Raw genomic sequence first — 12,120 nt, 5'->3', positions numbered from 1 at the left:
CTAGCATGACATACTTTGAAATTGAGAAAAGTGAAAAGAATGTCATAGTTGCTTTTAAAGGTCTTGTGGGTATACTGTCACTATTATTATTATTATTATTATTATTATTATTATTATTATTATTATTATTATTATTATTTATTTTTTTAATAAATTTAAAAACTTTGGTCTCTCTTCTAAATACGTGACTTGGTTTGAAAACTATTTAACAAATAGACGACTAGACGATTCTCTCTCGGATCCATTTAATAGTTTATGTGGAGTTCCCCAAGGATCTACATTGGGCCCTCTATTATTTTTATTATTTATAGATGACATATTATGTGAAAGAATAAGTTAAAACTACCTGTTATTTGCTGACGATCTCTTTCGCACAATAAATAGCCCGGCAGATTGTGAAACTCTTCAAAATGATATTAACTCTATAAATTTGGTATAACGATAATGGAATGAAAACTAATTAAACAAAAACTTTTGTCATTTGGTACTCACGAAAAACTACTTCCATAAAATCCAATTATTCTCTTAATAACGTCCGTAATATTAGGAAAAATTCTATTAAATATCTTGGTGTATTACTTGATTCTAAATTATATTTTCATGATTATGTTCATCATATGAGAAAAATATGGACTTATGTCTCAATGTTTTCAGTTTTGCTACAATGTTTTCTTCCAAAATATTTTATTAAAATTATTATTAAGTGTTCGAAAGAATAATACAATTTACAGGTTATATTCAGCACACTTCTCAATTTGTCTTCAAAGTTCCTAATGAATGGTTTTAAAAGTTGATAAGATACAGAGCAAGCTGTGGACAGTTGTATGTTGTAGTAGACGTGCCCTTCTTGTTATCTTAAACAGGTTTGCCTCATAAACATCGAGATTGGTCGTACTTGTAAAATTGTCTTGTTCGGGTTCAGACAGACTTGTAACACAGTGAATGTAGCAGACATGGATTATAACATTTCTTGATATATTAATAATGGATAGTAAAAAATGATTACAAATATTAGTCTTCAATAAAACTGCTGTATATTTGTCTTTCTTTACATGAACAGATTCAAGTCACATTACAACATGTATTGTTACCAAAGTGATTCTTGACATAAGATACACGAAACAAGTATAGATTATTGAACTGTTACACATGAGTTATATATTACAATGTGCCGAAGTAGATATGATATTTCAGTGCAGAAATTCTGCGTCATAATATGATGATGGAAGAGTGCAACAGAGAAAATTTCTCTCTGGCACCGGGATTTGAACCCGGGTTTTCAGCTCTACGTGCTGACGCTTCTTTATTCACTAAGCCACACCGGATTCCCATCCCGATGTCGGATCGAATCCTCTCAGTTTTAGTTCCACGTTTTGGGTTCCCTCTAGTGGCCTACCCTCATCCACTGCGTCATATAGATATATGACAATGGCACAATGTCCACACATGTGCTGAGGTGCACTCGTTATGAGTGACTAAGTGACCGGGATCCGACGGAATGAACGCCGTCTTAAATCACTAAGTGATTATTTTTCGCATGTCATATATTACAATGTACCGAAGTACATATGATATTTCAGTGCAGAAATTCTGCGTCATATGATGATGGAAGAGTGGAACAGAGAAAAATTCTCTCCAGCACCGGGTTTAAATCTCGGTGCAGGAGAGAAATTTTCTTTGTTCCACATTTCCATCATCACATGAGTTATAGTTAATAATAGTACCTACTGATTTATGTGGGTAGGTATAAGTCAAATGTTCAACAGATCAATTTTTCAAAGTAGTTCTTCTTTTGTGCACAACTTATTGTAGACTCATTTGTACAAAAACAGTTATTCAACATCTGCAAAATTAACTGATTAAAAACACATTTACAGTGAACGGAAATTTAATCAATTAATTTTGTTCTTTATTACACAAATGAAGCGTTTTCGAAGAAATGGCAAAGGAATATATTTTTCTTTGGCTTGTTCTTCGAATTCCTATCTTACCACTCAATACCCAATAGTTTTACTATAATGGGAATCAAACTTCAGATAGTTTTCTTTCGGGTAAACCATTATTCAAATATGAAAATGACACTTAACTTTTTGGTTACTTACAACATAAAGATTCTGTTCTTAAAATTAAGGCAGTTTTACTCCTCTCACACTACACAAATAAATTATTTGTTGCCTTTTGTTTTTATGCAGAAAAATGTCTAATGTTCATTACTGTACAAATTATACTAATTCAGAAGAAATTTTAATATTTCCACAGTCTACTGTATACAGTCACGACGCTTGGGATGATTTTTAGCAAATCTCGCGATAGTTGCTAGCCGCTTGGAGCGCTGTGAGTACTAGGACCAATAGACTGTGCCACAGCCATCGTGATCTAATACAGGCCGTAAGGCAGACCATGTGACTCGCTCAACCCGATCACGAAGGGCGGCGTTTCAACCATATAAATTAGTTGGAATGCATAAACAGTAACATATGTTTCTCTAAAATGTAGTGTAATTGCATTAATAAAATTTAAAACACTGATTATGAGACACTTCAGACATAATTCACTTGCAAGTTAAGATGTAATATTATTTATTGTATGAAAGTTGCATTGTTTGTTTGTGTAATACCTGCCTTTATTTCGATTAAATATTGCAAAATTCTTTAACATTCATGTATGCACGATTCAATAATTTTCAATTGCACCGCACGGGTATTTAGATATGTTGAAATTATAGGTTATGGCCATTAATATGAAAATTACAGGTTATTTTTTCTATAACTTATATTCCTAAATTCGCAATCATACATTATGATTAAACACAATGTCATGTATGATACCCCGGACATTCAATTTGTCTGTATTTTAATACTACAATTGAGTACCAGTACTGAATTATTGTATGTATCTACTACTTAAGAGACGAAGTAACATAATTGTACGTATACTAATTTCATAGGAGTGGTATGGTAAATGTGTTGTCTAAAATTAAGAAATGTAGATGTGCTAAATTGAAATCACAATATAAATTATTTTTTATTAAACCTCAATATATCTTCCATTCTAACTTGAAATGTTTACGCGAACAGATTATGTTATCATGTAAACTTCTCTTCACATTAAAATAACACAGTTTTGTAATTATTTCTGCAACATATTATGCAACAAGAAGTAAACGGAACTTATGGACACATTACACTAAATAAAGCTTAGCAATGATACGCAATAAAGTTGTAATATAATATTACACTGAGCTACATACACTGAAGTAGAAAACCCGAACAAACATTACGGCCTGGTCTAGAGCGAAAAAAATATTGACCGTGCCGTATTTCACATTTTTGTGAAAAGCTATGTAAACTGTGAAATGTTCGTTATTAGTTGTAATAAATGTAAATGGCTAAAATACAATAATTTGAATAATGATATGGGACGAGGAGACGTTTGTAGTACTATAAATTGTAATAAAAATAGGTTAGAGTTATCCTTCTTCCGAAAGATCCAGGAAGGTGAGTTTATAGAAGAGAATATATATTTTATGGAAATAATATATAAACCTTATGATTTTTCATATTTAAATAGTGTTCATTTTTTCAAAATAATACGATATCGAAAGTACAATACATTTTGTGGTCTGCTAGGGAAAGTCTCTGTGATGAGGCGATAGTAGCGATCCTGGTGGTGAGCAACTATCTATGGATACATATTTTAACTGTTTATGTTTGCATATTTAGTAAGTATTAAGCTTCGTGACTGTATATACTAGACTGCGATATTACCAAAATTTTACTACTGTGAACTGTTTGTGATCTCTTATTCATCCAATATTGTCATCTACTTATTTCCTTTCATGTTTCATAAACTGTCAAATTTGTCTTCATCTTCGTCACCTGGATCACTCCTCCCATGACACACGATCCCCTTCCACTAGTCAACGTTCAGTTTCCTAAATGAACCCTCGAACCCAAAGAAGTCGCTACTGACAGCATTTCCTCCTATGCGCTTCTTCTCATCAGATTTCACGTTTTCGTGTTGCAGGAAATAGTCTTGGTACTTTTCGAGCTTCTTCAACCATAGGTCTGAAACAACATCAGGTTAGTTTTAATACTAAGAATGTTTTAAAATAATATTAATTTATATGAGTACATCGTGGCGTACAGGGAGGTTGCGATGTAGCCATGGAGATAATGAAGACACGGGAGTCAGCTTGAATTCATTTGTTTACATTTGAATTGATTTGTTTGCATTCAAAATTTAACGTCTTTTTAACTCTTGTCTGGGGGATCGGGGATCGAGTTTCTCAGTGCGGCCACATTTAAATGATGGCGGTAGTATTGGTGCTGATAGTAGCAGTAATAGGTACATAAATTTTAATGATATGTTCAATCAAATCAAACTCCTGTATCTCCTCATGAGGAGCATAGGGCATTCACAAAGTGCCTCCATCGGACCCTATTTGTAGCCAACTTCTTCACTTCGCTCCATGTTTTCCCCTCCCTAGCAATTTCCTCCAAAACTGTTCTCTTCCATGTATTTTTTGGCCTTCCTCTTGTTCTACTACCCTGGGGGTTCCAATCGAAAGCCATTCTTTCTACTGCTCCATCTTCTTTCCTGATTGTGTGCCCTATCCAATTCCACTTTCGTCTTTTGATTTCTTTCTGATTTGTTATCTTCCATAGTTCTGAGTTTGTGATTATATCTAGCCATCTAATTTTTAAGATTATTCGTAAACATCTATTAACAAATGTTTGCAGTTTATTTTGTATAATTTTACTAGAGGTAATTGATGCATTGGATAGCACAGACAGTTCCGCTGTTGCAGCTGTAAAATCATTGTATTGTGAACAGCCTTTGCAAGATATTCTGTTCGTTGATTCTAATTTTAAAATCGTGTCCAAAAGCATCACCCTGTTAGAATCGTCTAAACTACAACTCTCAGACGCCGTTAATATAGTGGATAAAGTATCACAAACCGTTATCGAAAATAACAATTCACTAATTTAAAAAAAAGTGAAATATAAGTTAAGAAACATTATTGCTAAAAATTCAGCCTATTCACAACTTCGTATTATAAATGATGTACTATGAGGTCATGACAAGACGTCTGAAGTTCGTGTACTAAAAAGTAGTGACTTCCTGTTCTTCAAATATCGCACGTATTACATCGTGTGATGTTGAACGTACATTTTCCCAATATAAAAACTGTTTGAGTGACCATCGGAGGAGGTTCACTTTGCAGTCGCTCAAAATGTACGTAACTCTTTACTGCAGCGCACATATTCAAGGATGATGTATCTTACATTTAAGAGTTAATATATCTTACTATAAAATAATTGTGTATTTAATGTTTAGACATTTCCTACTTCAATGATCATTCATTATATTTCTTCAATGCAGGATACAGGTTTTATTGTAACCGCAGTATATTGCTCAGTGTTTACATCAGAGGCATACTCCATCCGTCACACGTCCCCTTCTCATACAGTCTATACCGCGTGCATAGTAAACCTTACGATTCTCGTGGCAATTCCACGAAGTCTATTCATAAGTATTCATGTTATGGTTATGTAAGTGAGGAGCGGAAGTGACCTGAATTGTGAGATGTGCGCAGACGCGAAAGTATTGATGTTTTCCGAGGCACGAATATCATTGACCTTGATATAATCTAGGGAATAACGTGAACATTGGTCTTGATATAACCTGGAAATTGATTTAGAATTGAAAACGAGACGACAAATTGAATTTATTTGAACATTATTTACAATTAACGCTAATTATTATAGTAACAGAACATAACCTTCTGCGACAGTATTGGATTTCCAGCCTCCGTGACTTTTCGCTAATTGTCTTTCGATTGCATATCCGAGAATAATCGATACTTGCGGTTTTATAATGGTACAATGGTGATTTCTCATTGTCTGAACAACTGAATTATAATGAATAGGTGTACTTTAATGAGGTGCATTAAAGAGTAAAACCAGGTGTATAATTACTGCATTTCGGCATGGTCGAGCATGATAGCACATTATGCAACGAGTCTATAATGATAGTAATTAAGAAAGCGAGCATGGATGTTTATGAAACGAGCGCAAGCGAGTTTCATAATTTTCATACAAGCTTCTTATTTACCATTATAGGCGAGTTTCATACGACTTTTTATGCTCGACCATATTTCTAACTTGATATTATTAATTTTTTAGCAATGTCCCGTATATTGTGAGATGTGCGCAGACGCAAAAGTATTCATTTTTTTCGAGGAACAGATGTCCACATTGACCTTGCTAGGCCATAAGAACCTACAGAGATAACATTGAAATAAAATTAGACATTGAAAAACGATATGACAAATTGAATTTATTTGAATATTATTTACAATTAACGCTAATTATTATAGTAACAGAACATAACCTTCTGCGACAGTATTGGATTTCCAGCCTCCGTGATTTTTTCGCTAATTCTCTTTCGATTGCATATCCGAGAATAATCGATACTTGCGGTTTTATAACGGTAGAAAGCTGACCTGTCATTGGCTGAACAGTTGTAAGCTGAGTCGTCATTGGCTGAAAGACCTGACCTTTAATGAGTAGGTGTACTTTAATGACATGCATTACCAGGTGCTACCACGTGTATAATTACTACATTTCGGCATGGTCGAGCATAAAAATATATATATGCTTCATTATTAGCATTATCACCATTACGAGCTCTTCTTTTTACTTCCAAATTTACAGGGACGAGCCAACATTACAGGCCCGAGTTCAGTGTTGCATTTAATGTCTGAAGTTTGCTTAACAAGAAAGTTCTTATAAAATTAATTTGAGCCGTCTTATATTATTTTTGAGAATAAATTATATCAGTGAAAATAACAAATGAAAGAGAGTTAATAAGAAGTGACAAACACAGGAAATGTAAATTTGAGGGTGTTAAGATGGGATGACAGACACAGGATGTGTGAATTTGAAAGTGTGACATTCTTACTCCAGTTGGCTATAATAGAACCTCCGCATCCTCCCATTTCTGTAGGAAGACTCTCCTTTGGGACTTGCTTGTGTAGCTCTGTGAGGTCTGTCCCGTGAACATGTACCTGAAACATGGGACAGCTTTGTTTATATAAAGAAATGGTATATCAAAGAAGGAACATAAAATACAGACGTTTGAGTTGGGCAGGACACGTAGCACGTATGGGCGAATCCAAAAATGCATATAGAGTGTTAGTTGGGAGGCCGGAGGGAAAAAGACCTTTGGGGAGGCCGAGACATAGATGGGAAGATAATATTAAAATGGATTTGAGGGCCAGGATAACAGAGAGGGTTTGGAAGTGAACGGGTTACACCAGCTGCTTGTCTATACGGATGACGTGAATTTGTTAGGAGAAAATCCACAAACGATTAGGGAAAACACGGGAATTTTACTGGAAGCAAGTAAAGAGATAGGTTTGTAAGTAAATCCCGAAAAGACAAAGTATATGATTATGTCTCGTGATGAGAATATTATACGAAATAGAAATATAAAAATTGGAAATTTATCTTTCGAAGAGGTGGAGAAGTTCAAATATCTTGGAGCAACAGTAACAAATATAAATGATACTCGGGATGAAATTAAACACAGAATAAATATGGGAAATGCCTGTTATTATTCGGTTGAGAAGTTTTAACATCCAGTCTGCTTTCAAAAAATCTGAAAGATTATTATATTACCGGATGTTCTGTATGGTTGTGAAACTTGGACTCTCACGTTGAGAGAGGAACATAGGTTGAGGGTGTTTGAGAATAAGGTGCTTAGGAAATATTTGGGGCTAAGAGGGATGAAGTTACAGAAGAATGGAGAAAGTTACACAACGCAGAGCTGCATGCATTGTATTCTTCACCTGACATAATTAGGAAAATTAAATCCAGACGTTTGAGATGGGCAGGGCATGTAGCACGTATGGGCGAATCCAAAATTGCATATAGAGTGTTAGTTGGGAGGCCAGAGGGAAAAAGACCTTTGGGGAGCCCGAGACGTAGATGGGAAGATAATATTGAAATGGATTTGAGGGCCAGGATACCACAGAGTGTTTGGAAGTGAACGGGTTACATCAGCTGCTTGTCTATACGGATGACGTGAATTTGTTAGGAGAAAATCCACAAACAATTAGGGATAACAGGGGAATTTTACTGGAAGCAAGTAAAGAGATAGGTTTGGAAGTAAATCCCGAAAAGACAAAGTATATGATTATGTCTCGTGATGAGAATAATGTACGAAATGGAAATATAAAAATTGGAAATTTATCTTTCGAAGAGGCGGAGAAGTTCAAATATCTTGGAGCAACAGTAACAAATATAAATGATACTCGGGATGAAATTAAACACAGAATAAATATGTTAAATGCCTGTTATTATTCGGTTGAGAAGTTTTTATCATCCAGTCTGCTGTCAAAAAATCTGAAAGAATTTATAAAACAATTATATTACCGGTTGTTCTTTATGGTTGTGAAACTTGGACTCTCACGTTGAGAGAGGAACATAGGTTAAGGTTGTTTGAGAATAAGGTTCTCAGGAAAATATTTGGGGCTAAGAGGGATGAAGTTACAGGAGAATGGAGAAAGTTACACAGCACAGAACTGCACGTATTGTATTCTTTACCTGACATAATTAGGAACATTAAATCCAGACGTTTGCGATGGGGAGGGCATGTAGCACGTATGGGCGAATCCAGAAATGCATATAGAGTGTTAGTTGGGAGACCGGAGGGAAAAAGATCTTTAGGCACGCCGAGACGTAGATAGGAAGATAATATTAAAATTGATTTGAGGGAGGTGGGATATGATGATAGAAAATGGAGTAATCTTGCTCAGGATAGGGACCAATGGCGGGCTTATGTGAGGGCGGCAATGAACCTCCGGGTTCCTTAAAAGCCAGGAAGTAAGTAAGTATGGATTTGAGTGAGGTGGGATATGATGGTAAAGACTGGATGAATCTTGCTCAGGATAGGGATCAATGGCGGCTTATGTGAGGGCTGCAATGAACCTCCGGGTTCCTTAAAAGCCAGTAAGTAAGTAAGTATATCAAAAAGGGAAGCGACTATCAGAAAAGAAGCTCAAAATTTATGATATTTTCTAAGTCTTATAATAACGGAAATTAAGTGCTTCGATATAGTTTGGGAGACCTCAACAGTGGTGTAGGAAAATATCATGGAGAAGTGGTTGGAGACTCGTCAAAGAAGTGTTTTAATCCACGTACCCTTGCCGCAAGCTTAGAAGACAGAACAGATTTGAGTAACTCGACGAAAACTCCAGCAAAGGGCGGTGCGTTGATGACGTGGAACGCTTTCAGACGCGTACTGAATGCTTTCTGAAAAATAGAAATGTAAACAAGTTTTATTATGGAACACTCACTATTCCTTTATAGGAAAAAGAGTATGTAATAGTTTCTGTTATGTTCCATGTCTTTAGATGACAGTAGGTAAAATGGGCCAAAGTTGACCCAAATTTTGTGAGCTATTGTGAATGGCATGTGTAGACAGAGTGAGGTGCGCCACGAGGTGTAAGTTCATTAGTTTATTATGGATTGTGTAGCTTCACCGTATATCTGTCTGCTTTTCGATGTAGGCACATGGACACAAATGGAGATAATTTCACTTCGTACACTGGCTCGAAAAATTTTTATCCTATCAAATGATGTGGAAGTGAAGTTTGTGAGATATTATGTTGGCAATATGTCTACATACTCCACTCCACATGTCGTCCTGGGAAGGGAGGTATTTGAACTCCGAGTTGCAGGTATATACCTAGCTAATCGAACCAAAGACAACCTTTTAGAGCAATAAAGATATATGTAACCGACAGAAATACAACATTGAGTTTATTTTGCACCGAAATGTTTAAAACATGTAGTTTATTTCTCTTGAGTATTATATAATACTAGCCGTACCCGTGTGCTCCGCTGCACCCGTTAGAAATAAATATAAAGTAATTACATAATTAAAATAGGACATTTGATCCAGGCAACATTCGTGTTTGATAGAAGGATAAATCGTTTAATATGTTCCTTAATTTAAATTGTGTTTAAATAATTAAAATGCGATCATTTCGGTCCAGAGACCACTCATTTGGTGCAATGCCAATTCCTTTAACATGTTTCTTAATTGTTATTGCATTCACCATAGTTTAATGAACATTGACATCATTTAGATTTAATGTGCGTACTTTATATTACTTGCTGTATGTTTCCATTGAATTATGGTAATAACTTAATTTTAACCCTTGTTTTTTACGTATTCAGTAAATGGCGTTTGGCCCACTATGGTTCTGAACCCTTCAATTAACTTAAATTATATTATATAATATTATATATAATATTATATTATATTATATTATATTATATTATATTATATTATACTATATTATATTATATTATATTATATTATATTATATTATATTATATTATATTATATCAGAAGTTACTGTAATAACATTATAGCATTATGTCCATCTAGAGAAACTACACTTTCCAATGGTAAAATAATAATTAATTATACAAATAGGCTAATTTAGCTTCCGATATTACTTCATACAAACACAGAAACATTCTCTGTAGGCTATCTTTCATATCTTTCGATTGTTGTTGTCCAAGGCCCCTTATAGACGAAGTCATTTGTTTTTTAATTCATTACACGGCCTTAGATGGCAGTTATTTTAATTTTAAAACTCATTTACCTCATTGAATATCTGTGCTATCAAAATTTTTTCAAGGAATAAAACGTATCGCAAATTATTTTTAATGAAACGTTTGTTATGTAACATTTTTCACAAAAAACAATAATAAACGAGATATTTCGATTTATTTAATTCAGGCCCCTTTATAATCCCCCTTTTAAATAATGTATTTTGAATGTCATATAGCCTAAAATCTAAGTTACAACGAACTTAATTTATATTTCAATTTTCATCTAAATCCGTTCAGCCATTATCGCGTGAAAAGGTAACAAACATACAGACAGACAGACATACGAACAAAAATTTCGAAAAAGCGATTTTCGGTTTCAGGTGGTTCATTATATATGTTAGGACCAATTATTTGTGGAAAATCGAAAATTACCAGAAAAATTTCGGCTACAGATTTATTATTAGTATAGATTCCAGGAAAATTTTTCATCTTCCCTGCACATATTAATACCACGTTGGATCATAAACATGGAATAGAACACATAGCGTTTTGACAAGAATATTATGAATATCCATGGGAAAATGTAATATTTTCAGATAAAAAGATTTTCTCAAACAATAGTCATGGGCCTATTCAGGTATTGAAGAAAATTTGACTTCCCAGCAATATATCCACATACTGGAAAATACTGTATACTACCTAGCATGCGCATATTGCAACCTGATATAATAAATTATTTTTGTGCGAGATCGTGCGTATTTGCTTGCTTCCCGCACAAAACCAATACGCGGTAAGTGTGAAATACCATATTCAGTATTCCCAACGTAACACACATAACAATTTCCCTATTCTTACCGCTTAAGCGTCATATTCATTTTATTGCTTTAGGCTTTTAACATATTATTTTTAAAGAGGTTCGATATAGTAATAATTATAAATTTGACTTACCACTGCAATTTCACCTAAATTGCATTGTTAATTATTGTTTTTAAATATTTGCAAAAATTAAGTAAACTCTGCAATACCACAAAAGTTACTGCATTTGTAATGCAAGTAACATTAAGGAAGCCGTGAAAAAATCAACAAGATTCCAGACTCATCATAAACTGGGGGAAAAAAAGACAGACGTATATCACGGCCTGCTGGAGTAAACACAGAAAACATTTTATAGGAACAATGTTGAAGATAGATATATTTGTTTTCCAATTTTGCCGTCATTGAACAGAAACCAAGATGGAGATTTCATTCAAACTAATTAGAAATTCCTCTTTCAGGTATGTAATAAACGATCTTCGCACAAAATAATGTACGATACACAAGCGGTATGTTTGTTTTCATGTTCTCGGAAATTGAAAAAGCTCAACTACGTTTCGCTTTTTCAATCTTTTCCTCGAACATGAAAACTTCAACATACCGCTCTTGTAACGCATATTACTTATTCAACAGGACAATTCCTCCATCTACACATCTTTGTTGTATCAGATGT

General features: G+C 34.3%; 1 protein-coding gene across 1 annotated transcript in view; it reads right to left on the bottom strand.

Annotated features, from left to right (window-relative positions):
• Positions 1–1,011: 1,011 nt before the first annotated feature.
• LOC138711696 (alpha-tocopherol transfer protein-like) overlaps positions 1,012–12,120 on the bottom strand; it is a 50,316-nt gene continuing 39,207 nt past the window's right edge. Inside the window, exons 5-7 of the mRNA XM_069842834.1 lie at positions 9,210–9,320; positions 6,967–7,072; positions 1,012–4,067 (exon numbers count right to left, since the gene is read on the bottom strand). Of these exons, the coding sequence (XP_069698935.1) occupies positions 3,916–4,067; positions 6,967–7,072; positions 9,210–9,320 (369 nt within the window). The 3' untranslated portion in view covers positions 1,012–3,915. The remainder of the gene's footprint in view (positions 4,068–6,966; positions 7,073–9,209; positions 9,321–12,120) is intronic.

The sequence above is a fragment of the Periplaneta americana genome, chromosome 13, assembly GCF_040183065.1.
Source record: "Periplaneta americana isolate PAMFEO1 chromosome 13, P.americana_PAMFEO1_priV1, whole genome shotgun sequence".
Taxonomy (NCBI): Eukaryota; Metazoa; Arthropoda; class Insecta; order Blattodea; family Blattidae; genus Periplaneta; species Periplaneta americana.
Note: the sequence above shows the minus strand (reverse complement) of the source record. Positions and strands in the feature narration are given on the sequence as shown.